We start from the raw sequence: 27,198 nt of genomic DNA on the forward strand, positions 1-27,198 counted from the left end.
GCCCCTCAGCGTGTAGGTTGGTAGTGCCATCTTAGCTCTGTTCTGCTGCAAACGTGATGTTGCCCCCCGTTGAGGATTTTGAAGGTGATGGGAAAGGTTGGGTGGATAGGTAAGAGGGAACGGCCATGCAGCCATGCTGGGAAAGACAAGGAGGCCCATGAACTCTAGGCTGAATTGTAAAAGTTGGAATTCAGTTGCAGGCAACGGCAGGCCCAGGTTTTTCGAATGGGTGGATTGCAGCTTTCAGAGATCTGTGTGTAATTAGGCAAAGTAGAACACGTGTAAGTTTCTGCTCAATCCTAGAATTTGAAGGAGACCATCAACATGAAGCCAGCTGAGAGGCTGGGCCTCTCAACAGGGGCTGGCCTCAGGGTTTCAGTGTCCAGAGACCCTGGGAAGGTGACTATTTGAAGAGCAGCTAGGGTTGCTGACAACCGTCATCTCCACGTCAGTGTCGAGAGGGCGGTTGGAGAGGTTATTCTGTAGAGCTGGTGTGGTGGCTCCTACCTCAGTTGCAGCGGTGAACACGCAGGCAGGAAGACAGCAAGTTGCTGGTCGCCTGTGCCACAAGGAAAGGTTCTAAGTTAAAGGAGTCCCTTGACGCATGTAAGGGTTAAAGAAGCTCCTACTGGTGTGAGTTGTTAGGAAGCCAGCATGGCACCTGCCCTCTATCCCACAACTACTTGTTTTCTGATCCCCTTCCGGGTTGACGCCTGGGAGCTCTCACAGCAGCGGATCTGGACCAGCCTCCAGAACTGTGAGCTGACTTCATTTTATTTATCCGCCACCAGTGTCGGGTGCTGTGTTCCAGCAATAGAAAACTGGCTATGACTGTTCTTTGAGGAACATTGTGAGCTAAGCTAGCCTAACCGTGTGTTTGATGACTGTCCTGGAAAACAAAATTTGGTACCACGGTCCCTCTTCTGTTGGCACTTTTTGTTTGTTTTGTTTTGTTTGAGACAGGATTTCTCTGTGTAGCCTTGACTGTCCTGGACTCGCTTTGTAGACCAGGCTGGCCTCGAACTCACAGCGATCCACCTGCCTCTGCCTCCCAAGTGCTGGGATTAAAATGCGCCATCACCGCCCAGCTGGCACTTTCTAACCGGAAGTACTTCACCTAGTAATTCAAGATTCCTGTTTTGGGTAGTTGGCTCAACTGTTGAAGGTACTGTCAGGAATTCTCTAGGTCCAGAGATAGGAGGCTGAGTTAAGATGCTATTTGGTCTGTCTGCCAGTTTGGGTCTCCAGAATCAGTCCAAAACGAGTGACCAGTAAACCGGCAGTGACCTTTGTGAAGGATACGGAGGTGCGCTTGTCCCTAGGTCGGTGGTCAGAAACAATTTTCTGCAGTTCTACTGTCATCAAGTTTTAAAATCAGAGGCTGGCATAAAATAAAGGCGCAGCTGCTCCGACCGAGGTCTTACGGTGTTAGGCTCTGTAAGGGCGCCCTCACCCCTCTGGCCTGGCTTTCTATAGTCTTTGGGGGTGGCGGGCTTTTACGCCGACCCGGGATGCGGCTCTCCCTTGCCAGGCGCCCGGGCCAGCTCTACACAACGCGGGCGGCCTCAGCCGAGGGGGCCGCGGCGGGAACAAAGGCAGCACGTGTCTGGGCGGGACCCGCCCTCCGCCCCGCCTGCCCGGCGAGCTTAGTGGCGCGGCGCCGGGGCTCACGAGGCCGGGCCGCGCCGTGCGGCGAGGGCGGTTTCGAGGCGGGGACCCGGCGCCGCGCGTTCCCGCCGCCCTTGCGGGGCGCGCCCACTAGAGGCGCCACAGCGCACTGCTCGCTCCGAGGACGCGAGCGGCCCCGACCAGGCGGCGACACCGAGCGGGCGCGTGGACCGCGCGCGCGACCCGGACCGGCCGCATGCGAGGCGCGCGCCGGGCGGGGCGGGGCGGGGCGGGGCCGGCGGGCGCGCGGCGGAGACGCGGGCGGGGGCCGGGCGGGGGCGGGGCCGCGGCGTCTGCAGAACCTTGGACAGAAGCTGCGAGCCGCCGCCGCGCCGAGCCGCGCCGAACCCCGGGGCCGCGGCGCGCATTGCGGAGGGCCTGGGACGCAGCGGCTGCGCCTGCCGCGGGAGCCTGCCTGCCTGCGGGTAAGCCTGCGCGGACCCGGGCCGTGCGCGCGGCCTGCTCGGACTCCCGCTGCGGCGCTTGACCGGTGCCGCAGTGGAAGCGCGGGCCGGGGCTCGGCGGGGCCGCAGCCGGCGCGGTTTCGGGCCTCGGAGGTGCGGGCGGAGGGGCGCGGCGCGGGAGCCCCGCCCGGGGCTGAGAACCATCTTGTTTTCCACGCAGATCCGCAGGGGTACACGCGTCGCGTCCCGGGAGCGCCTCCTTTCTCCCGGCGACCGCTGCGGGCTCGGTAAGCCTTTTTCCCCCTCCGGCCGGCAGGCTGGGCGCGCAGGGGCGCCGGCCCCCGCCGGGCGCGCAGTGGCACCATGGGCACGGTTCTGTCCCTGTCCCCAAGCTATCGGAAGGCCACACTGTTTGAGGATGGTGCGGCCACGGTGGGCCACTACACGGCCGTGCAGAACAGCAAGAACGCCAAGGACAAGAACCTGAAGCGTCACTCCATCATCTCGGTGCTGCCTTGGAAGAGGATCGTGGCGGTGTCAGCCAAGAAGAAGAACTCCAAGAAGGCGCAGCCCAACAGCAGCTACCAGAGCAACATCGCGCACCTCAACAATGAGAACCTGAAGAAGTCGCTGTCGTGCGCCAACCTGTCCACATTCGCCCAGCCCCCACCGGCCCAGCCGCCCGCACCCCCAGCCAGCCAGCTTTCTGGCTCCCAGACTGGGGTCTCCTCTTCTGTCAAGAAGGCCCCGCACCCTGCCATCACCTCTGCAGGGACACCCAAACGGGTCGTCGTCCAGGCATCCACGAGCGAGCTGCTGCGCTGCCTGGGTGAGTTCCTCTGCCGCCGGTGCTACCGCCTGAAGCACTTGTCCCCCACGGACCCCGTGCTCTGGCTGCGAAGCGTGGACCGCTCGCTGCTTCTGCAGGGCTGGCAGGACCAGGGGTTCATCACGCCGGCCAACGTGGTCTTCCTCTACATGCTCTGCAGGGATGTCATCTCCTCCGAGGTGGGCTCGGACCACGAGCTCCAAGCTGTCCTGCTGACCTGTCTGTACCTCTCCTATTCCTACATGGGCAATGAAATCTCCTACCCGCTCAAGCCCTTCCTGGTGGAGAGCTGCAAGGAAGCCTTTTGGGACCGTTGCCTCTCGGTTATCAACCTCATGAGCTCCAAGATGCTGCAGATCAACGCTGACCCGCACTACTTCACACAGGTGTTCTCCGACCTGAAGAACGAGAGCGGCCAGGAGGACAAGAAGCGGCTCCTCCTGGGGCTGGACCGGTGAGCCCCTGTAGCCGGTATCCCGGCCCAAGGAGTCCATTCGTTTTTAAAATTTATTACTAAACGAATCAAGTTTTGTGTACAGTATGTGTCTAGCAAAAAGCCACCAAGGGCCTCTTTCCCATGTTCTTTCCTTGGGGTTTTTTTTCCCAGCCTTTTCCAGAACTCTGGGGACTTTCGAACTCATGGACCTTGTGCAAATCCAGGAGATGCATTCAGGGCCACTTAAGACTGTTGACCACTCACTTTCGGGGACTAAGGGACTGATTTTCCCATGTCGCCTGTGCTCATGCTGGGCCCAGGGTAGATGAGGAAGGCTTCCTACTGTCCCGTGATTGGAGCTGGAGAGGGGCCTGTGGCTGGTGACCCAGGAGGGATCTGCCCTTTCCTGGCGACTGTTTCATTCTCCCAAAGGCTCCGGGAGCCAGCTGTCCCCACTCAGGCTGCAGGAGGTTGTGAGGCAAGATCTCCACTGCCCTGGGGCATCAGTGCAGATGGCTGCTAGTGGGTGTGGGTGCAGAGACAGATGATGACTGTTGACCACGCAGGGCCCGGGGTTTGCCGCTTGCTTTTTAGGGAGAAGGGCTTTCCTTCACTGGCAGCCTGGGGCTCCCCGCCCTGTCCTCCTGTCTATGCTCCCAGCTCCCACGTTAATGTGGGTTAATTGAGGGGGTTTGCTTATTAGATTTCGCTCTCATTTTGGGTCCCAGCTAAAGGCGTGAGGTGAAGGTAGGGGCAGGTAGCTCCTTTCCTGAGAGAGGTTTTCATTTGAACAATGCAGATCAGTCAAGTCACTCTCTGCAAAAGCCAGGACCTCAGCAGGGACCCATGAGCAATGCTGCCTTCTGGGCATGTGTGTCCATGCCTGAGACCAAGCTGGTGCCCACTTAAGTGCTAAGGCCTCTTGCTGGTGCACATGTTTGTCCTGCAAAGCTGGGGGAAGGTAAGATGGGTCAGTAGGGGTGACGTGGTGTTGCTGTCTCCCACCCCGACCCCTTGTTAATTTGAAGCTGTTCCCAATCGGTCCAGTTTTTCCTGGAGAGGGAGCTTTGCTCTGTGAAACCTACTGAGCCAGCTGCTGCATCTTGGAGACAATTACAAGATTCCAGTGTGACTCCTGATCGCGTCGGGAGCTTGGTGACTGTCCAGCCGCACACTTCCAGCTGCTGGGTGTGGTACCCACCTATCCCTGCTGGCTGCGAAACACACTCTGGACTTTGCTGGTTTTTCTTTCTAATTTCCCAGACTGGGGTTTGGAAGTGGTCCAGGAGAAGGGAGCGAGTCTTCCTGCATGGCCCTCACTCCGCTTTAGGGAACAAAGAGCAATGTGAAGATGCTACCGAGGATCCCCCTCTTCCTTCCTGCTCCCCAGAGGCATTACAGCGGGGAAGGCAGGTGATGTCTTACATAGAGCTAGGTTCTAGGTGGCTGCCAACTTCTTGCACAAGCACTACTGAAAAAAGAGAAAGCTGTGAAATTGAGGTCTCGATTGAAGAGGCCTGGAGCAGAGCCAGCCTTTCAGCCTTTCAGATGTATTCAAAGAGGCGGGGAAGAGGACCTGCCGGGACTAGAGGGCCTGTCCCTGTCCCCCGTCCAGGTTCCTAGAGAGCGGATCCTGGACCCTCAGATGATCTGACAGAGCTGAAGAGCCATGCAAGGCCTGCTGCCCGTGGGCCTCGCTGCAGCCTCTCTCTGGGCTGGCTTTATGCAGCCCCACCTTGAGATCCTGCTGCCACGTGTGTGACCCCTGCTGGGAGCCCCATGGGGCAGTTGGAGGAAGAGCTTCAGGTGTCCAGTCTGAGGAGGAGGGGCAGGAGCTTGTAGCCCGCCAGCTGCTGAAGCTGTCCCGGAGCTGTCCCACTGAGCTGCAGTAACAGGATTCCAGCTCTGGTGACTGTTTCCTTCTCTTTGTAATTAAAAAAAAATTTTTTTTTTTTAAATTTTATTTTGAGGATGTGGTGGTCCAGCGGACTAAGGAAAGAACTCCCTAGTTCCATTGTGAAGGCCATGCATCCTCCCTCCTTGCATTGGTCATCAGTACTGTGTAAAGGAACAACTGATTGACTCGAGTGTGCGAGCAATGAACCCATCTGACATGCTGCTATGAAGACACTTTTAGAACAAACATACACAAAATAGAAAAGGAAAAAAGAAAAAGAAAAATCTTAAAAAAAAAAAACAACCCACCCCCTTTTATTCTTCGTTGCTTTTACAGTGGTACCGTGCATGCCAAGCAGGAGCATTTTGTGTCTTAAGAAAAATAACAGTAGGACAGACGGCCGCGAGGATCATGCGTGCGGAGAACGAGCCACAGGGGCATAGTTCAGGACTGGAATTTTTCTCTTCCTTGAAGGGTTGATATCTTTCCATGCAGTCATTAGAATTTAGTTTTGTTCCAGCAGTGTTAAACTTGCAATGAAAAGAAACTGCCATCCCCCCCACCCCAAATTATCCATAGCTGTACACCGATACTGCTAATTACATAATGTGATATGTGTTTTGGTTTTTTTTTTTTTAAGTGACATTTCTTCTGTAACTATTCTTTGACCAAACTGTGGATACTGTTAATATTAATTTATATTTGTCTCATTTTGTATGTATGTATGGCGTGTTTGTGAGTATGTGTGGTTTATAATCTGAAAAGGGTCATGAAGCTCAGTTTGGCTGTAATTTAATTCCCCTTCCTTTATTTTTATTTATTTTTGTACTGTGCTGATTCAATAAAATGCACTGACCATCCGTTGTATCGACCTCTTCTGTGGACCCGACACGTGGGAATGTGCTAGGGGTGGGGGGTGGGGTGAGAGGGCTTGCGCCTTTAGTTAGTGCATGATTTGTACGTGTAGGTTGGGTTAGATTTGTGCAGGTAGAGGGGGACAGTTAGGAGGACAGGCTGGAACAGACTTAAGTCAGTAGGAAAGCAGCACAGGGGCATCAGCTCTGGCTTGGTAGCTGGGCAGGTTCTCTAGGAGGCTTCCTTTGTGGGGGTCACAGGGCGAGCAGCTCAGCAGCTCAAGCCACAGAGGGCCAGTCAGGTTTTAGGCATGGCCTGGTCAGTGCTGGCCACTTAAGTCCTGCTTAGGCACCTGATCTTAGACTGTACATTGAGTCTTGGTGCCAAGGCTGCCACTCCCACTTTCCCCTTGCCCAGTGTCCACTGCCCAAAGGCCAGCAGGGGTGGATAGGCATCCTGGCTTCTGAGAAATCTAGTTCTGGGTCTCCCAGGTGCCCTGCTACCTCAGCTTCTGTGTGCCGTCTGGCTGCCGGCCAGGAAGAGGGCAGCGGGAGCCTGTTCTCTGCTGGCCTGCACCCACTGTCAGGATCCAGCAACCTGCGATTGGGGGGGGGCGTGTACTTGACTGGGCAGCCCCCATGGTCTGCCAGTGACTGCAAGACCCTACAATGCTGAGCCCCTGGGTGCTGGGGTACCCTGGGGCCTCTACCTATTGCTTGGTTCCTGGTCCTGGGAGCCGCCCTGGAAGAGACCATGCTGTCCCAAGAGCTGTCACAGCACTCTGGCCAACCTTTGTGTGGCCCTGTGTTTATTTCAGAGGCACGCCCCCTTACGAGTCTAGCGTGCAGGCTTCAGAATGGCGGACGGAATACAGTCCCTGGATTGAATTCCAAGGCTGCCTCTTGCCTCACACAGCTTGCTCTCTACTTTTTCTGTTCAAAAGCTTTGAGCAAATTATCCCCATTTTACATATTTGTGCTTAATTCTACCTTCCGGGATGGCAGTTGACTATATAAGCTAAAGTTTCACTATCTTTTTCAATGATAAGCAGAACACCTTTAAAAATAAGATTTAATGCTTTATTGCTCTTGATGGTAAATCAAAATATGCTTTAGAAATAAAGTTAATTTAATGGAAAATAGGAATATATGCACCGAACCATAAACTGCATTTCATTAAATCGAGAGCCCCCACTCCATGCATCCAATCACTGTGTTCTCGCCCTTCCCCTTCCTGTCCTCATTCACACCCGATTCCAGGCCCTTCAGTGGCCACACTGACTTTTAGGTCATAGGAAAGTGCTTCTGGACAAGGTATTCCTCTGTGGGAGGTTCTGGCCTGGGCAGGGGTCCCAGGCTACATCAGAGGGAGGGGAGCCCCACCCCCAGCCTCTGATCTGCAACTGTTTTGGCATGACGTGCTTTGGTGTGTGTGAACACACTCGAGCACGTCTGGTGTAAGGCAACACGCTGGGGCGGTAAGTGGAAAGAAAAGGTGAAGTTCTGGTCAGATGGGTCTGTCAGTGTCCACCAGCGGTCAGCAACACCGGGCGGGCGGCATCTCCGCATTGCACAGGCCGCTGACCCGGCTTGGAGGATGAGAAGTTCCTGAGGTCAGCGTGGCAACATGAGTCGTTGTTGCAAACTGCCCACAATGTAGAAGTCCCCACAGCTCTGCAAAAGGGGTTAGGAGACCAGGTGGCTCCCTCAGGCCCTGGACAAAGGCACAGGAGGTGGCACACAGGCACTTGGTGGGTTAGGGTGACAGGGTGAGGATTAGGGGGCAGAGTCTGGCAGAAAGTGAGGAAAATGTGAGCCTGGCTCTGAAATCCATGTGCTCCTGGTCCTTGCTTGACACAAGCCTTCCATGTTAAGGCTTCCCCAGAGCAAGCCCGCGCTGCCCACACGCCTCCCTGTCCTCAGCAGCTGAGGCTGGGAGCAGGGCTCTCAGGAAGGCCTCTTCTGAAGCAGGCATGCTCTTTGCTGGGCAGACCCTGGCAAACTAGCAGCACTTTCCCAGCAGGGGGCTCCGGGGCCAGGCTCCAGCGGGCAGGTATGTGGCATAGGTGGGCACCCTGGCCTGGCCTGCAGTACCAGGACTCCACGCCCTTTGCTGCCCGGCCCTGTGTGCTTTGGCTCCCCATGAGTCCCAGGTCTCCAGCGAGGAGGAGGAGGCAGCGGCGCAGCAGCTAGAGGAGTTGGGGGAGATGGCCACGCCGAGCACTGCCCTCTCTCTCCTTGCACCTCCTAACTAGGTCCTGACTGTGTGGTTACAGCAGGACATTGGATTAGCAACCTGGCAATCTGCAAAAGAGGTTAGGATGAGCACGGACATGGGGTGTGGGTTGAACAAACCGGTCCTTGGGGTCACAGCAGGGGGGTCTCTGTAGGAGAAGTAGTCAGAAAGTCCAGACCTGGAACCTTGGTGACAAAAGATCTCCCAGGGACAGGCTCTGGGAAGGAGGGATCCTGGCTGATCCTGGCTGAGTGATGGGCTCCACAGATGAACCTGTTCACCTGGTGCCTTTGGCTGTGCGGGTAGGGCTTGTGCTGGGGGCCTCTGAGCTAGGTCCCAAGGGCTGTACTCACGTGGGGGAAGGGAGGCATCAGGTTGGGGCCACAGAGCAGGGCTAAGTCCTCTACCCATGGATGTTGGATCCAAACCTCAAGGAGAATGGAAAAGCGGAGAAGGCTGGAGAAACGGTCCTGGGCTCTGTCCCACCCATCCCTCTGCTGGGGTCAGCAGTGGCCACTGCCCTTTGTCAACTATGGGTACCATCCAGTTGCTTGTGAGGTGAGAAGTGGTCTAGCTGTCAGCGTAGGATGCTGAAGAGGGTCCTTGGTTTCCTGAGCAGGGACTACGGGAAATTGAGAGAACTGAGGCGGGGCAGAAAGCCAGGTAGGATGCCCCCTGAGCAGGGCCTCGGAGAAGGCAGAGCAGCCCTGGCCAGTGGAGGCCGTTGCAAGCTGATTTCTAGTGGCATTAGAGGGCAAACAGCAATCAGCTGGGCTCTTGGGATGCTGAGCAGGGTGGAACACGTGTGGGGATGGAGAGGCAGAGGGCCGGGCCTGCCTTGTGCCAGGCTCAGACTCTTGCTCCCCTGGGCCGGGCCTCCGGTGTTCAGCAGTCAGTTCCCTGGCACACTGAGGACAAAGCCCGAGCGGTTCTTGGTGAAGTCAGGCTGTGGCTGGTTAAGCCGTGTCTCCACAGAGACGGTGCACTTCTTCCCATGGAGGCTGCACTGCACTGGGTTGGTGACGTTCACTTGAAGGTGGCGCTTCTCACTGGAAGAATGAGAAAGATAGGCCAGGCAGGCCGTGAGTGGGCAGATACAGGATGCTGTGGTTTCCTTGGCAACCCCCAGGGCCCTGCCATTTGCCAGGCTCCTGCAGGGTGGCAGTTTCCAGGGTTCAACCTGCTTTCTTCTCAGGTGCCTACAGAGGCTTGGAGGGCGCCACAGAGGAAGGGAGAGGAAAGATTAGCACTGAGGTGTGTGCTATGGCCAGCAGGTGCTGACAAGGCAGGATGCTCATTTCAGGGAACCCTGTGGGCTCATGGACCAGGGAGGCAGATGTGGTTGAGCCATTCGCCACCAGGACTGGACTGAGTCACTTGGACTTTAGGTGTTCCGGGACAAAGGGTGTTAGGGCTCTGAATCACAATTATCTCTGATTGACAACAGAGAGACTAGGATTCTCCCTAGCCGCCCCCAGGGAATGTCCGCCTTGAGTCCAGCTGGCTATTTGTCATGGAGTCTGGCTGTCAAAGTGGGGTTGAGGCTGAGTCCTGGGGTGCAGTAGGTCTGCGATCCCAGTTACTTGAGTAGTTGAGTCAGTAAGTTCAAGGTCAACCTGGGCTACAGAGGAAGTTTACAGCTAGCCTGGGCAACTTACACCTTGTCTCAAACAAAGAACTGGGAAAGTACTGAAAGCTAAAGCCTGTGTCTCCTCACTGAGTGGGTCCACATGCTGAGGGAGCCCACTCAGGACTGCGTGCTGTGCTTGCCCTGCTGTGGAAATGCGAGCCCTGCCCCTCCCCCTGCCCCCCCACCCCCCCCACCTCCCCCACCCCCCGCCCAGTGCGCACTGTGCTGAGTGCACTCCAGCTGCTGCTTATTTTAAAACCAAGAATCGTGTAAGCAGGCTGGCACCTAAAGTGTGTGCACACATGGCGGCAGCCCGTCCCCACGCTGCACCTCGGCAGCATCAGGTTTCTCTGAGTTGGGAGGAGAAAGGCTTGCTGCTTTAGGAGCTTCCTGTTGGGATGGGCCTCAGCAATTGCTTCCTCTGCCTCCCTGGGCCTTCCCCGCCACCACCGAGGCTGCATGTCAGGGAACAGGCTGGGTCTTCTGGACACTGCTGGTCTCCTCGGGCTAAGGGTGCCATGTAGGAAGCGGGCATTGAGGCCAGCATGCGCTGAGCCCCGCCCAGCCTGAGCAAGATTTCCCTGCACTTGCCAAGCACTGGTCTGGAAGACTCGGACACTGAGGCAACTGGTCGTCAGGCTCATGACATGACACTGCTCCCAGGGATCAGTGTGCTGAGCGTAGGTGCTTCCTGCAGCCCGGGACCCAGGGCATGGTGACCAGGGACACTTGGTGGCACATCCCACAGATGGTCCCAGAGTTGGAGAAGCGGAAGTGCTGTTTCCTACCTGCCTCAGTAGCCATGACTGGGGGCAGCAAATGGTACAGGAGAGACACATGAGAATTAAGCATCAAATACTTAACGTCCTGTCAGCCACAGCCAGAACCTGGGCTTACACAGTTATTTTTAACCAGGGTTGGACATAAAAATAGCAGAGTCCATCAGAGGCACTGACTCAGGCCTCTTTTCCATTGTTAGATGCCCCAGGTTAGGCACAGGCCCTTGGCTGCAGCAGGCTATGTGTGGGCCTCCTGTGGCCTCACACTGGCTCAGGCTCCCTGTGTCTCCTGGTGACCCAGGTCTTTTGGGTCCCACTCTACTCAAGTCCTTTGCGGGCCAGGAAAGGAGAGAGCCATCCGCCGGCCTGCCCTGCCTGGTGGGGCTGGTAGAGCAGTATGCACACTGGGTTCTCTCAGCTCTCCTGGGAATGGGCTCTACAGAGGCCACATTCGGTATGAGCTTGAGAAGCTGACATGCTGAGAGTCACCAGCAAGCCTGCAGTGTCCCAGTGCTGCTGCAGTGGCCTCCGGATAGGAGCCTTCTCAGCTGGTCCCTGGCTGGAGTGTCATCAGCGCAGTATCCACCCTTTTCCTTTGCATGTTTGGGGACTGCTCTAGCTTTGGTGTGGGCGTGGGCGGTGGGGACATGGAGAGCAGGGAAGAGCATGCCAGGAGCTGTTAGGACTTCATCTTGAAAGCAGCGTTGTTGTCACAGGGCTAGGAGGGCACAGAATCTCCTGCTTTCTTTCCTTTACCCCTTTTTGTCCCAGTCAGCCAGTCAGTCCCTAAGCACTATGGGGTAAATACCAGCTGGGACAGGAAGCAGACAGAAGGGCAGGAGGGGGACAGTCCTCTTTCTCAGGGACCTTCCAGTACAGAGCTGTGCAGAACCATATCCTGAGAGGCTGAAGTTCAAGTTAGGGCCACTGCGGTTGGCTGGCCCCTCCCTTCCAGAGGACGCCACTGCTGGAGGAAGGCAGGGCCAGGGGATCGGGTTCTACTGTACCATGGTGCAGACAGCTCTGGGCCCCCCTTTCTCTGTGGAGGGTCCCCACCTCTGAAGCAGGAGCTCTTTCCCTGACTCAGGAGAGCGCTGGGCATCCTTTCCTCCTATGGGGAGTGCTGGGCCTCAGCCCGCCCCAGGGAGCTTGCTGGGGTAGCTATGTCCTGGTCCTCTGGCGACAAGGGGGGTAGCCAGAGAAAAACAAAGTACAGACATGAGGAAAGCCTTTTCCTCATTGCCACACCCAACCATGTTTCTGGGCCTGCCACCTCTACTCTAAACCACAGATTCTGTCTGTGTGGAACCCTGAACTCCCAGTTCCTAGCACCACCCTCAGTGGTGCAGCTAGGATGGAAAGAAATGATGCCGTGCCTCCACATCCCTCCCTCTTCCCTCTTTTCTTCTTTTCCTTTTTCCTTCTGAGGGGAGATATCTCTCTCTCTGTCTCTGTCTCTCTCTCTCGTGTGTGTGTGTGTGTGTGTATGTGTGTGTGTGTGTGTGCGCGCGCGCGCTTATATGTCAGGCTGAGCTTGTGCGCAGGCCTAGGCATGAGCCACCGCATCCAACTCTCCATCCTAGGGTAGGGTGCTCTGAGCCCATGAGGTCGCTTTTGATTAATTTCAGATCTTTAAATACAAGGCTGGGGCTCCAGGCCTAGATTCTGGTCCTGTTGGCTCTTGGGCTTGCCCAAGCTCCTGTGAGTCTCTTAAAGATTCCAGGTGTATGGGAGAATCTGTTCTTCACCTATTTGTAGTGAGGACAGGTGAAGAGTTATTTTGTTGTCATCATGATCAATTCTGCCATCTGCTCTCCAGCTTTTACCCCGTGTTTACCTCAAGGTGTTGAGCCCCAGGAACACAGAAAACAAATACATAATTGGAGACAGCTTTTCCCCCCTGTACTGTGGCAGGCTGCCCTTCCTCCTGGGATCTGCAGTCTGGTGACCAATGCACAGAGGCCATTTAGAAAGACGTGAGCTCCGTCTGTGGGAAGTGGACACTATCTACTTTCACTCCTTTAGTCACGTGCTAAGGAGCTCTGTTAGAGCTGGTTCAGGGCAGCCACTGGTACTTACGTTTACGCTCTTTGCACATGTCAGCCCATAAGCCACATGGCTGTTTCTGTTTGGAATGGCGCCCTGCCTGGCGCTACATACCCTGAGTATCCTCAGCTCGTGTCTCAACCTCACAGGTGTGGGGACCCTTATCCATATGCACGGCTTTACTCTCCGTGTTTGGGTTACAGGTGCCTGCAGGGTGCGGGCTCTCTGGGGGCCTGGGATCACTGTGCCTGGCGGTCCAGGAGGGCTCCCAGTACAGATGAGTCATCCTAGCCGGGTCATTGGTCCTGGGCTTATTGGGTCAGCATGCCATCACAGGCCTCAGACTGGCCATTCCCAGCACTTTGTTCAGTTACCCCAGCCTCATAGCGAGGGGGGCACTACGCCCAACTGGCCATGATCCTCCGAGGCCCAAAACACCCACTCAGGGAACTCATTCCAGAGGCAGAGTGGCCAGATGGCTTGTGGAGTGGGGGAGTCCCAGGAGGCAGGCAGCTCCTCAGAAAAGCAGCAGTCGGTGTTGTCACTGTGAGAAATGCAATGTCTCCAGGCTCCTGTTCTTTTCCTTGGCACAGCCCTGAATGACCCACTGGGTGTCCAGCCATCTTTGTGAGGCTGCAGTGAGGTTCAGGAAGAAGCGGGTGGGGGGTGGGGTGGGGGGAGGGGGTTGAGTTCATAGTGGCAGAGAGGAGAAAAGGCTTTGCAGGGCACGGCTTGCCACCGACACACTGCATGTGCACAGGAAGCAAACATGGCTCCAGCTTCACAGTCCCACAGGACACTAAACAGCTCTCGCCCGGGCGGCCTAGCAACTCCACTCTCGGGTGCGTACCAAAGAGAAATGAAAGCAGGTGTTGAGACGAGACTCTGCACATCAATTTTCATGGCAGAGGTATTTACAAAAGGCAGGGGCAACTGACTTGCCCGTCAGTGGTTGAGCGGAGGGACACAGAGTGGTACATGCATCCGTTCCCTGGGCGATTACTGCCCAGTGGACTCAGCAGCAAAGGGAGTAACATCCACACAGGGAGACGAGCTCTGAGAGGAGCAGCCACAGCAGGCCGCACACTGTAAGACCCCAGTACAGGAAATATGCCATCCAGACACATGGGCAGAGACACAGTAGCTCAGCTTTGCAAGGGGCCTCCAGGGGGGGTGAGAGTAGCGGGGCTGCTTAGGTTTCCGTTTGGAGTGGGAGAAATATTCTAGAAGTAGGCAGAGGTGACAGTTGTACAACACTGTCCACAGTGGATAATGCTGTTCAGCGTGCTTTTTCTACAGTAACGTTTAGAGGGCATAAAGGAGAAAACATGGTTTTAAGGGGAAGCTCTCTTTCTTTTTTCTTTAAGTAATTAATTCTGAGATAGGGTTTCTCTGTGTGTCCCTGGCTGTGTGCCACCACTGCCCAGCTTTAGGGGACGGTCTTAAGTTCAACCAAAAGTGACTGTAGTACAGTAAGACTAAACATGTTAGCTCACAGAATGAGACTCTTTCAAAACAATGAAGCCAGCAAGAGGTTTTGTGTGACCCTGGAGCCGGTGCAGTTGCAGCAGGCACAGGAGAGTGGGTGCCATGGCGCAGCGAGCAGGGCCTCAGCCCTGGCTCGAGCCCCAGCACACACTGGGGGCATGAAGAGTCAGAGCTCTTCCCTCGCTTTAACAGAAAATAGAGAGGGAGACAGGGTGTCTCCCTCCGATGGTGTGCCATGCCAAATGACAGCTGCTGAGGGAGGCTGGCTGTGGGGGAGGGGCCTTTCCTCCCCAGCTTCTGTTACAGGATTTAGTGGCTCAGCAAATTGTGGTATTTGGGGACTTTGATCTCGTGTCATCTGTTCTCAGCCATCGTTGCAGGCAAATGGCCCTTAGCAAGTGACTTTCTTTCCTTCCTCACTTAGACTCCCGTCTTCTGCTTATTAGAGCTGCCGTGTAAGGATGGATAGCCACAGAGCGAGGCGTGTACCCACGAGGGGATGACCACGGATGTCCAGGAGCTGAGTCAGCTTGGAAGAATGTCCCTCCTTGCTCAGGCCCCTGGTCAGCCGGGAAATGCAGTCTCTAGACCGAAGCCGACCCAAGAAAGTGGCCCGGGATGTTGAAGGCAGTCTGGCCTGGCCAGCATGGAAGTGGGGTGCAGCACTGGGACTCTGGGAGGGATAGAAGTGTCCCTGTGAAGTTAGTGCAGTGTTCTTTGTTGTCTGGTCACAAAGCGATGAAAAGTATTTCACAGGCTGTGCAACCAGCCCTGGAGCCATACCCCAGTGGACGTCACTAGGACGTGAGGCACGCCGCACTAGCTCACACAAGGACTGCGTGTCTGTAGCTTTCTGTGTGTGCTCTGCTTCAGGGAGCAGCCTCCCTGCGCGTGCAGGGCAGCTCTTTCAAAATCCTGCTGGGGAAACGCTACTTCTGGTTTGGTCAGGATTGCACCACAGCTGCTTCTAAAGCAAGCTGACGGGTCTGGCTCCTGTGTAGGGAGGAGACAGCGGTGCTGCGCTTCCTGTCTGTGTAGCTGGTAGGGGATGAAGCAGAACCATATAGCAGTAATAAAACAGCTGGGAACCCCAGGGCCTGCCTCTGCCCTAGCCTCAGCTGCTTTGCTGTCCAGACCCCGGAGGGGACCCACTCCACTTTCATCACGTCCTCCTTCTCCTTAAGTGATTCCAAGTCTATCTCTTTCCTGCCTCCTTGACTCGCCACATTGAGTGCTCGGGGTGTGTTGTGCCGTGTTCAGAGCAGTGGCTCTCAACCCTCCCCTTAATATAGTTCCTTCTGTTGTGGTGACCTCACCCCCAACTGTAAAATTATTTTCGTTACTACTTCATAACCAATTTTGCTACTGTTCTAGAGACAGAGGTTTGCCAAAGGGTTCTGACCTACAGACTGAGAATCACTGGTCCAGAGAGTACACATCAGTGGATCCAGACAGCCAGCCCTTGCACCCTGTGATGGGCATGGGCCACACTGAAGAGGCACCTGGTCATGGTGGCTGCATAAATTTCCCCAAGGAGGCAGCATCAGAGCTCAGTCTCAAGGATAACCAAGGCTCCTCAAGAGCCTTCCTGGCTTTATTTTACGATTCTCAAATATTGCTGCATGTTCATTAGATTTTATATGTTACCACACAGTGGTAACACCCGCCCATGTGGTTTTAATGATAGATAATGACCTAATCATTGTCCCCACTCAAGCATGAGGTTCCAGCACATTCTTAGCCACTTCTGAGAGATCCCTCAATACTCCACAGGCAACCGAGTCTTAGCATGAGCAACACAGAGCACACCCTCTTGGCTTCATCCCTTGTCAGACCTGCCAAGAGTCCAGTCTAGACACCCTCCTCACAGAAGCCGGTAGCTGGGAGTCAGCTCAGCTTCCTCCGCCTCCACTATCCACGCAGGCCAGAGCCAGTTCTGCGGACTGCCCTTTCCCAGCCTTCCTAGTGACCACTGTGGATCAACTGGTTTCTGTCTTCTCTGCCCCACACCCGCTTGCGTCACACACACTCTGCACCCCCTCCACGCTGTGAGCAGAGTCTGGAACAGGCCCCCAGAGGCCTGCCACCCCCTGCTGTCACTCACTCTCCAGTCCCCCCTCATTCCTCCCAGGGTATTCACTCAGACTGCAGTGTGGACCTCTGCTGTGCTCATCCTAGTGAAGGGCAGGCCTGACAAGCCTGCCTCCTGCATGCGGCTCCGTGCTGTAGGGTTCCACAGAGAGCATGGGAGCCGCAGTGGATGCCAAAGGAACAGAAACAGCCGACAGGTGCCAGGGATAAGCGTGGGGGCCTGCTGTAAGAATGGAACGTCGGGCTGGCACCCCGGAAGTGCTGCTGGCTTGAGCAGAGTTGTGCAGAGCCAACGCCGATGCTTCTGGGCTCTCCAGCGGCTGTCCAGCCTGTGCAAAGGACACAGAAGCAGCCAGCCTCCCAGGATGGCAGAGAGGCACTAGGTGGGGCATAAACAATTCTCAGGAAAAGGCAGGGTTCCAGCCCTCTGCATCTCTGAAGGGTGAACCCACTGTGGACCACCAGAGGCAAGAAGACAAGAATGATGCTCGCAGAGGACTGGTGGCCTCATCACACAGGCAGAGCCACAAAATACACTCACCAAGCCTAACTGTTGTGTGGTCACTGCAGGACACAGCAGAGGGACCAGGGCAACGGAGCAAGTGAATGGGAAAACCCACAGACCATACAGTTCATGGGGAGCACGGCTGTTCTCAGAACGAGCGTGAACCTGCCTCGCTGGTGGCTTAAAGACTGGAAGCTGGCACCCGCCAGGCTCTGAGTCTGATCCCCAGCACTGAAACAAGGCAATGCTGAGCTAAAATCCTAGCTGCCAACAACAAGAAGACAGCGAGGTGTCCCAGTGAACATGCCAGCTCCTCTTACTAGGGAAGATGGGGTGGAGGAGGACCCCAACTTCCTTCACAGGAGCACAGGAAGAAAAAGACTCAATGAAACAAGAGGCCATGAATTTGAAAGAATGTGGGGAGAGTTATCTAGAAGGTTTGGAGGGAGGAAAGGGAAGGAAGAAATGCAATTATCTCAAAAATAAAATGTATATTGTTCATATCTTAGTTTAAAACTGTGCCAGCAAGGAGGATCAGTGGGTAGAGGTGCTTGCTGCCTGACAACCTGATTCAGTGCCCAGAACCTACACGGTGGCAGGAGGGAACGGACCTCTTTAACATGCGTGTGTGTACCTGAAAACGTTATTAAAAATGCTCAACCACAGAGAATATTCATAGATAATCTTGAATATACAAAAGCAAAAAACTGTACAAATGGATAAACTGTTCAAGTAGATAAACTACTTAAAGGGTTTTCTCAGGTTGACCTAAAATATACACTTATAAGGTATTATAGAGACACAGAAATCACAATGATTGGCTTGAAGAAATAGCTCAGTGGTCAAGAGCATGGGCTGCTCTTCTCCAAGACCCAGGTTAGGTTCCCAGCACCCACAAGACCCAGGGGATCCAATGCTTTCTTCTGATCTCTGCAGGCACCAGGCACACACGTGATACACATACATACAATACAGGCAAAACATTCATACACATAATAAAGGAAATCTACAACGTAAACATGTAATCAAATCAAATAAAGCAATGATGCTATGGATTGTACCAAATTAACACAATATCTTGACCCTAAGCATGTGTTCAGAGCTAAGCATGTGCTCTACATTAGGCTGCATCCCTAGCCAAAAGTGGAGTCTTGATCTGAGAGACACACAGCTTGCTGTTCCTTTATGTCAGGTCATGGTGAGAAGGCAGCCCTTGCCGGATGCCAACTGAGCTGGGCATCATCGGAGCAGTGAGGACACACACCTGTGCTGGTTGTTGCCCAGGCCATCAGACTAGGCAGCAGAGGATACACTGGACTATTATGAACATCAGTTCAAGTTCCACTTTCAGAAACAAGGCCTGGAGTCACGAAGGTAGGACTTAACCCCAGTGACCCAGGCTTAGCCTCTGGACATGATGTCATCACTAGCTGTGCTTTTGAGCAGTGGGCACTGAGTACTGCCTGCTCCCGCTACAGTGTCTGACACAGATCAGGGGCACACCAGGGTCTGTGGAATAATTTTAGGGACATGATTAAGAAAGCAGTTGGTACTAACTGAGCTATGAGACAGTAACCGGAAGACAAGGCCAGCGCCTGTGCAGCTTTCAAGTGGGGCTGTTGAGTGGGGAGATGGTGGTTGGGGGACCATCAGATCCACGCCTGGGCCCAGAGGCGGCCAGAGGAGGTTCACGTGCCTTGCTCTGTGTGAGGGAATGTTCATGTGTAGTATTAGTAAGAGACACAAGGAACACTCACTATTCAAGGAGCGCCTCTTTTCTTTTTTCTTTTCCAAGACAGGGCTTCTCTGTGTAGCCTTAGCTGTCCTGGACAGCTTTGTAGACCAGGCTGGCCTCGAACTCACAGTGATCTGTGTGCCTCTGCCTCCTAAATGCTGGGATCAAAGGTGTGTACCGCCATGCCAGGCTCAAGGGGTGCCTTTTGAGATTTGGAGGACTCGTCTCTAAAGTGTATCTACGTGCCCTGTAAACCTTAATGCTCAGAAATGCCCCGTTTCTAAGGAGATTCTAAGGGAGATAAAACATTTGTGAGGGTGTATAACATGTGAGTGGGTAGATTTAACCCTTTCCCCCACAGCAGCAAGGTTGAGTAAGGCACCCATAGATGCCAGGCGAGTGCCCCACTGCTGCCATCTTACAGGGCAGGACTGATGGGGTTTGGGACTTGACATCAATGAACAAGCCATTCCTAGCTCTGGAGGGTTGACGCAGATGAGTGGACCCTGGTTCTCTGCAAATTTCTCAGTTTATGCTACAGAGTGTTGTAGAGATTTCCAGTGGTCACTAGGCTGGCTGCTGGCTAGGGCTGGTTGGCAGCATGCCTCGGGCTAACTGTTAGGGGTCTTGGGCTGGGTTGGGGATTGGAAATCATCTATTAAGAACTTACCCTGTAGTAGACACTGCATTAAACACTGCGATTGCACCATTTCATTTAATCCCTCCCAGAGTCATGAGGGACTGCCGTTACCTTCCTTTATAGAGGAGGAAGCAGAAGTTAACTTTTCAAAGCTGGGACATAGCACATGCAAAGTATCTGCCCCTCCAGAGATTCTTTCAACCTCCAGTCTGTTCCTCTGTCCTTAGCGCTCTCTGAGCCTTGTGCAGAGCAGGGCCCAGGCCTGGTGGGGCACAGGAAAAAGCACCTGTATCTGTGGCTGGGATGGACACTGACCTGCAGCTGTGACTCTGCAGTGGCTCGCTTGCCTTTCTCCGCTGGGTGTTGCTTCCTCCATACCTCAGCTTCCTCCTGGCTGGAAGGCAAATGCTTCCAGGCACGGAGGATGCCAGGCTGTCAGGAGGGGTGCTCTCCACGTGTGCAGTTTCTGATTTCTGAGGGTACCTTTCCTCCCTTTCTAGTGCTGGAATTAAACCCAGGCCCTCGTATGCTAGGCAAGTCCTCCTCACTGAGCTCCACAGCCAGCCTCTCAGGACATATTTTGTCTGCCTCCCAGGTGGAGTGCCTGGGGAAGATCCCTGCTCTGTGGATGTTTCCAGTGCTATTTCTGTCAACTGAAAGGCTGAGGCTCCTGCTCTCTGTGTACCCCAAGCCCTCCTCTTGCAAGGTGGCCGAAGACATGTGCTGGAGGCTGGACTCACGGGGGTGGGGTGGGGGGATGCGCACTATGATTCATCCCTGTCCCAATCACAACTGTAGGCGTGGGAATGCCCCATTTTAACATTAGAGCACATCGCTCTCTCAAGGTGCATTCCTGTCTTGGCCAAAATGCCCAAATTAATGCTGTGCACTATGCCTGGAGGGAAACGGCGGCCTTCCAAAGCCAAAGTACAAAGACGCAACTGCGGAGTACAGCTCTCTCTCAGATGCAAACACCATCACCACCACCCAGAAGTAACAAACTGACAAGCCAAACCTTTACTACAAGAAAATAGGGCCAACACCTAGCAGACCACGCCTCGGTGGACGGGACTGCGCGGCTTCAGGGGGACCTGGCAGTAGCCCATCCTCTCTCAAGAAGCTCCGGGGGCCATGGGCAACAGCCTCGCCCTCCTTAACTTCACATCTCTTTATGTGAAGGATCCTGAGGGATTTGTTTTGTATCTGTTTCAGAGTTTTGTTTTTTTTTAATCTTTGTTGTGCTGAGGTTATTTTCTCTTTAACATCTCTGCTGTTTCCTGCTTACGTTTCTGTTTCTCCTTTCTCCACACTTCTGTTCACAGCACCTCCACAGTTAGCACCATGTGCATACTGGTATTTATTTTCTGTTCACATCGTTAATGAAGGCGCTAAATAAGACTGGATGGAACCTGACCAGCACCTGTGATTCCCTCTGGACGGACATCTCAGGGGCCTGTCAGGAATAGTGGTACATCTGAGCTTATTTAAGCTCAAGGTACTCGGATCCACAAGTTGTGCGCACAGGAAGCCAGTTTGAATCCCACTCCCTGACACCTGAGAATGTTTAAAACAACCCACATACAAATACTCCAGGTGCGGGGTGTGGTGGTGCACACCTTTAATCCCAGCACTTGGGAGGCAGAGGCAGGCGGATCTCTGTGAGTTCGAGGCCAGCCTGGTCTACAAAGTGAGTCCAGGACAGCCAAGGCTACACAGAGAGACCCTGTCTCAAAAAACCAAAAACACAACAACAACAACAACAACAACAACAACAACAACAACAACAGAGTTCCCAGCAGTCTTTGCTTAGTTTCTCACTTGTGAGACAGGTTCTCATGATGTAGCCCAGGCTGATCTCAACTCTTGACTCTCTGGATTCAGATGCCAGGTGCTGCCTGAGCATGGACGTGGCAACCTGTTCTACGCAGTGAGATGAGAAGTCTGGGCTACAAGACAGTGATGACACAGCCTTTGTTCTTCGGGAGCTCACTATCTGGGGAGGGAGGCAGATGGGTGAAGGGTGCCGCCCCCCTCCAGCCTTGGGAGGTGTAGGAAGTGTGCTAAAGATCCTGTGGCTTTCCAGGCAGATCTTCCTAGTGGCTTAGGCTCCCAGCACTCTGGGGAGCGGGAGAAGTTAGGGCCTGTTCTGCATCAGAGTCCGTATGGGCATGGAGCAGGATGCAGCTACGAAAGTGGGTGCCAAGCACACTGAGCCTGGTGTGCCAGGGCTGGTGGTGACTCACGCACTAGTCACTAATAACATCCCTCAAGTCCCAGCTCCCCTCCCCCTAGAGCTTGGCTGGAGCTCCCCTGCCCACGGGAGGAGGGGGAGGAGGAGGATTTAGACAGTGAGTCCAGGACTCATTAGGAGGTTGTGGTGGAGATGTGTCCAGCCAGGCTGGCAGGCAGCTGAGAGGTGAGATGTCCAGGCCGAACCTGTGGGCAGCGAGAATCCCTTAGTAGGGAGGATGAGGGATGCTATTTCCTTCCACGTGCTCACCACTGTCTGAATTCCTGGCTGCCTTGTGTCTCTCCCTGGCTTCCATCCATCAAAGAAAGCTCTATGGGAGAAGGGGACCTTGTGCCAAAAGGGTGCCTGGCATACAGTTACCACTCAGTAGAATCACCAATCCAGGGAACTGATGGAGACAAGGCAAATAATGCACAAAATAGGTGAATGGGACATTTGGAGGGAGGAAGAGGAGTTAGGAAGCAAGTTGGGCCAAGGTCATTAAAAGAGCAAGACAGTCAACAGAGAGATGCCCACAAAAGAGGACTTGGCAGCTGACTGAATGTAAACTTGATCATGGCTCCAGATCTCAGTTTGGGTGCTGGTGAGGGAGCTGGAGAGAAAGAGACGGCCTTGGGGGTAGCGCTGAAGACAGCTCTGGAAAACCCACAGGGTTTCACTATGCATCATGCAGACCCAGGAGTATGCAAGACCCATAGCTTTCTCCCTCACAGGAGGAGGAGGTGTGACTCAGGAAGATGTACTTCACACAAGAACTGCCTCCCAGGACCTGCGTTTTAAATAATTCATCAGAAAGACCGTGTAAGGGGTTACAGGGGCCTCTGCTGTGTACGAGGGTAGGGCTGGGTGTGATAGTGCACACCTGCAATCCTGCCTAACACTCAGGATGTGGAGGCAGGAGATCAGCTCTCTAAAGTCATTCTTAGACACACAGTAAGTTCAAAGCCAGGCAGGGCTACATGAGACCGCGTCCCGAGAAAGCCATAAGTGAGTGAAGGAATGAATGCATGAATGAATGAATGCGTAAAGGAGCCGGGCATGGTGACGCACGCCTTTAGTCCCAGCACCCAGGAGGCAGAGGCAAGGGGAGCTCTGTGAGTTGGAGGCCATTCTGGCCTACAGAGTGAGTTTCAGGACAGCCAGCGCTATGCAGAGACCCTGTCCTAGGGAAAAAAAAAAAAAAGAAAAGAAAAGAAAGAAAGAGAAAGAGAAACTGCAGAAGCAGGGCCTGTGCCTTCAACCACTGGTAGCAGTCACTCTTGTCTTTTTCTAACACTTTTTAAATTTGGTTTAGACTAACTTTTTAGCAAGTGTGTGTGTGTGTGTGTGTGTGTGTGTGTGTGTGCGCGCGCGCGCTTGCGCACTGAGTGCAGGTGCCTGTGGAGGCCAGAGATGGGTGTTATAAGCAGTTGTAAGGTGCCTGATAAGTGTGCTGGGAACTGAATGCAGGTCCCTTGCAAGACCATGCATTTAGTCACTGAGCTTTTTCTGCAGCCTGCCATTTTCAATATTGCTCACTTGCAGTTTTTGTTTTTGAGACAGGGTCTCACTATACAGCCTTAGTTGGAACTTGTTACATAGACCAGGCTGACTCTCACGGGTTAAAGGCCTGTGCTACCATCGTGCACAAAGCATTTATCTGAAAGTGAAATTTAAAAACACTGCTTCTGGGGCTGAAGAGATGGCTCAGCGGTTAAGAGCACTGGCTGTTCTTCCAGAGGACCGAGGTTCGATTCCCAGCACCCACATGTCAGTTCAGAACTGTCTGTTACTCCAGTTCCAGAGGATCCCACACCCTCACACAGACACACGTGCACGTGAAACACCAGTGCACATAAAAATAAATAAGAAATCAATTTTAAAAAAGTGTTCAAAAGAAACCACCAACACTGCTTCTGGAATCGACAGGGTAACCGTGAAGGAGGAGGAGGAGGGAAGGAAGGTGGTATAATGCTTGCTTTGCAAGTCATCCAAAACTGTGCTGGGGCTGGAAGGATTTAGAGGCTCTCCGGTGACAATCAGCTAGTTATGAATTGTTGAATGACAGTTTGTGTCACCATTTTAGGGCTGCCAACGTGTCTGTTTACAGTCTGGAAAAAGCCTAGGATACTAACTTCTAGAACCTTATTTAAAATATACCAAGGTCAGGTATAAGTCTAGCAGGAAGAGATGGGGCAGAGTCTTCCTGGTTCTGTCTTTCCAGGTCAAAAGAGAACACGGTAGGAATCTAGAAGGCAGAATCTGAGCCTGGAATTAGCTAGTCCAGGACTTATTTTCCAGTTCTCTGGCTCTGGGAGTTCCATGAAGGCTACATCTCTCTTACAAAGGACTTGGTGAGTTATTTTTTTCCAAGACAGGGTCTCTCTGTGTAGTCTTGGCTGTCCTGGACTCGCTTTGAACTCACAGAGATCCGCCTGCTTCTTTCTCCCGAGTGCTGGGATTAAAGGTGTGTGCCACCACACCAGGCTCAGGATGTGGTGAGGTTTAAGGGAAACTACCATACATGTGTGGCAGTCGGTGCAGTACGGCATGGACAAGTGTCCCATTCCTGGCTGCTAGTGAGGCAGAGTGCGTTCAGGAGGTGCAGGCATGTAAGGAGTGTTGGTCAAACACTCTGAGGCTGCAGTGCTGGCCGGGTTCCATCCCCAGGGGAAAGGCTGAGAGGGCCCATGGACTCCCATCTCAGGCCTCTTCCTGACCATCTCTGGCTTCCTAAGAAACAACTCGCTGTTGTGCTGCTTCCGTGGGAAAGCTTGTGGGGTCTGGAAGACCATTTTTACTTGTTTTTGGGTATTTTAAAATCCTGTACAAGCTGACAAAAAATGGTACTTTCTTCTCTGTATTGATAATCTGGTACTTTTTAAAAAACTTTCCACTTTGTTGTCACTAAGCTTTGATGCCCACCTAGGCAGGTGTAACCCATGGGTAATTTCACCAGGGAGCAAGTAAGTGGGGATTTTTGTATTAAGGAGGTTAAAACAGAACAACTCATAAAGCAACCCCAGCACACAGAGGAAAAGGAACAACTGCCCACTTTCTACTACCTGTTTGAGAACGGAAGGGTTTGCACTCAGTCATGTCAGCTAAACATGTGCCTGTCTCACTGTGGTTAGGGAGCCTCTACCTCAGGAGCGCTATTCATGGAAAATACCCCCTCCTCCAGCGCACGCTTTCATGCTGCTGCGAACAGAGGCTAGGCAGGCTCCCACTGATATGTTCGCATGCTGCCTAGCAGCTCTCTGCCTTCTCTATTCTGCATTTGCTATTTTAGGCGAGTACATAATGCATCAATCGTCAGGTTCTTACTTAATGCCTCTGCTACAGAATGAGGGCACCGGCGATCACGTCAGGCAGAGCAGAGCAGCAGTCCAGTGGAGGACACATTCCACGCAGCCTTGCTTCCTTTTCCCTGGGGTGGAGCATCTATTTCTGGCACAATAATGAGAGGGGGCCAGTGGCCGAGGTCCAGCCCTTCTTACTCTGGAACCCCACATCACAAAAGCCACTGGCCACGCTGCTGAGGGTGGACACATCCCAGGCCCTCAGGGCTCAAGTCCATCTGACAACACTCTCTTGTTGTGTGTGTGTGTGTATTTCCTTTTTCTTTCTTTCTTTTTTCTTTAAGTTTCCAGAAATGGCTGTTTAGATATGGGCTGGAGCTTGCTGGCTGGAATGTGAGTTTTCTGAAGCCACATATGTGCTTTTCCTGTGTACTGCAAAGAATCCTCATTTTCTCTGTGATCACTAACTTGATTTAAGTCCTGTCCCCACCCCCAAGAGAGTTTAATGTGAAGGGTTCTCACATGTGGCATCTTGCCAAATCTGGTGTGACCTTGAGTGCAAATACACTTTTAGTAGAAGGCCAACTGCAGCCACCGCCTAGGTGGGCAGTTCAGATGGACTTCCCTGCTGGGTGTATTTATGGCTTTAGTGGCTTCTAACGCAGGCCTTATTTACTGCCTGCTGGGTCATCGGAGAGAGAGAGTTCAACAATCTGCCACTGCGTTCGTGACGTCTCTTGGCTTGGAAGCGGGCTAGCCACATTTCTCAAAGGTTGACCCTCTAGCTGGCTGAGTGGGTGGGGCCATTTCCACCAGGCCCTCCATCCCTACTCATTTGCTTCACACATCAAAAAAAAAAAAAAAAAAAAAAAAAAAAAGATAGGACGAATGAGACTGAGTGGGTGTGCAAGTGATTCTTACTGGAAAGTGAATAATTTCACCACAACAGTGTTTTCTAAAGGGCTAAGTCACAGCCTCAAGTGACTCAGCCATCTTGAAGGGGACTTGGAATTACTGGCCCAACTTCATTAGCATGAGAACAATCAAACCAAAGACACTCTTCCTCTGGGGCTAGATGTTAGACACCCTGAGTAATATTTAGGTCACCGCTGCTGGGGCAAGTCTGGAAAATGGTGCGTGTCCTGATTAGACAGTTCCATGTCTGTGTTAAATGGCTGTCACAGAAGGGGCCTGGAGGCTTTGAAGGAAAGGGGGCCCTGGGAGCACCCTGAGGTAGGGTGAAGTGCTGCGGAGGTGTCTGCTCACAGTAGCTGCCTACGGTACACTGGCCTCAGCCCTGCTCTGCGTCCTGTGCGTAGACTCCATTTCTGGGAGACTGCACAGCAACACTCCTCTCTCTTGATTACACCTCAGATGCTGAAAAGCAGCTGAAAAGCCGTGGCCCTGAAAGTGCTTGGGCCCTTCCCCCAAAGGCGGCTTCACTCAGTGTGGTGAGCGGAGCTGGCAGGGTCCCCCATGTGATCACTGCCTGGGAACCATGGGTGAGGAGCTTGTCTGGCTTTGCTTCAGATACATGCCCCAGTTACCAGCCCAAGAAACAGCTTAGCAAAGCACCTGTGCCCATCTTCTCTCATCAGCTGGGGACGTGGCCCAAGATCCTCAGAGGTTGTCTGAAACCATGGAGAGACATTTTCCTACACATACATTCTTATGGCCAAATTTGATTTAGAAAATAAATTATTCATACAACAAAATGCATAAAAAATCTGTGTGGTCATGTGTACCTGTAACCTTAGTGCTGGGGTTGGTTCAGTAAGAGACTGTTCAGGGAATATACCAGACAGTGAAAGAGCAGGATGCCCACATCCAACACGTTCCTCGGCACCTTCGTGTGCATCCACATACACACGTACATGTGTATGCACGTACATGTGTACACATGTACCCGCCTCCCACATACACAAAGAAAAAGAAAGAAAAGCGAAGTTGGGCATGGTGGCCCAGGTCTGTAATCCCAGCACTCAGGAGGCAGAGGTAGGCAGATGGCTGTGAGTTCAAGGCCAGCCTGGTCTACAAAGTGAGTCTAGGACAGCCAAGGTTACACAGAAAAACCCTGTTTAAAAAAAAAAAAAGAAAGAAAGAAAAGAAAAAGAAAAGAAAAGTGTTGCTGGAAACCTTAAAAAGTCAAACTCAAAAAGCCCTGGGCTGGAGGATGGCTTAGGGGTAAGATGCTGCCAAACCGAAGTTCTGAGTAGGATCCTGGGACTCACGGAGTCAGAGAAGAGAGCAGACTCCCTATCATGCTCCCCCATCAAGTAAATAAACAAGCAAATAAGGAAAAGTGTAAAACAAACAACAACAAACATATAGAATGCTTATTTCTGGATCTCTTTAATTAAAAGTTTTTGTTTTTGTTTTTGTTTTTTTGAGATAGGTCTCATGCAATCCAGGCTGGCCTCCTGTAGCC

General features: G+C 53.3%; 2 protein-coding genes across 4 annotated transcripts in view; one reads left to right on the forward strand and one right to left on the reverse strand.

The window, feature by feature from the left end:
- Positions 1 to 1,970: 1,970 nt before the first annotated feature.
- On the forward strand, positions 1,971 to 6,094 carry CDK5R1 (cyclin dependent kinase 5 regulatory subunit 1). Its single transcript, XM_084748299.1, has 2 exons — positions 1,971 to 2,093; positions 2,293 to 6,094. Exon 2 carries the CDS (start codon positions 2,436 to 2,438, stop codon positions 3,357 to 3,359), a length of 924 nt encoding a protein of 307 aa, XP_084604425.1. The 5' UTR covers positions 1,971 to 2,093; positions 2,293 to 2,435; the 3' UTR covers positions 3,360 to 6,094.
- Positions 6,095 to 7,154: 1,060 nt separating this feature from the next.
- Positions 7,155 to 27,198, reverse strand: part of MYO1D (myosin ID) — a 303,283-nt gene continuing 283,239 nt past the window's right edge. For all 3 annotated transcript variants that reach the window (XM_084750418.1, XM_084750417.1, XM_084750419.1), the window contains one exon: positions 7,155 to 9,373. In XM_084750418.1, coding sequence (XP_084606544.1) covers positions 9,217 to 9,373 — 157 coding nt within the window. In that variant the 3' untranslated portion in view covers positions 7,155 to 9,216. The remainder of the gene's footprint in view (positions 9,374 to 27,198) is intronic.

This window comes from Acomys minous (genome assembly GCF_964271855.1).
Source record: "Acomys minous genome assembly, chromosome: 12".
Taxonomy (NCBI): domain Eukaryota; kingdom Metazoa; phylum Chordata; class Mammalia; order Rodentia; family Muridae; genus Acomys; species Acomys minous.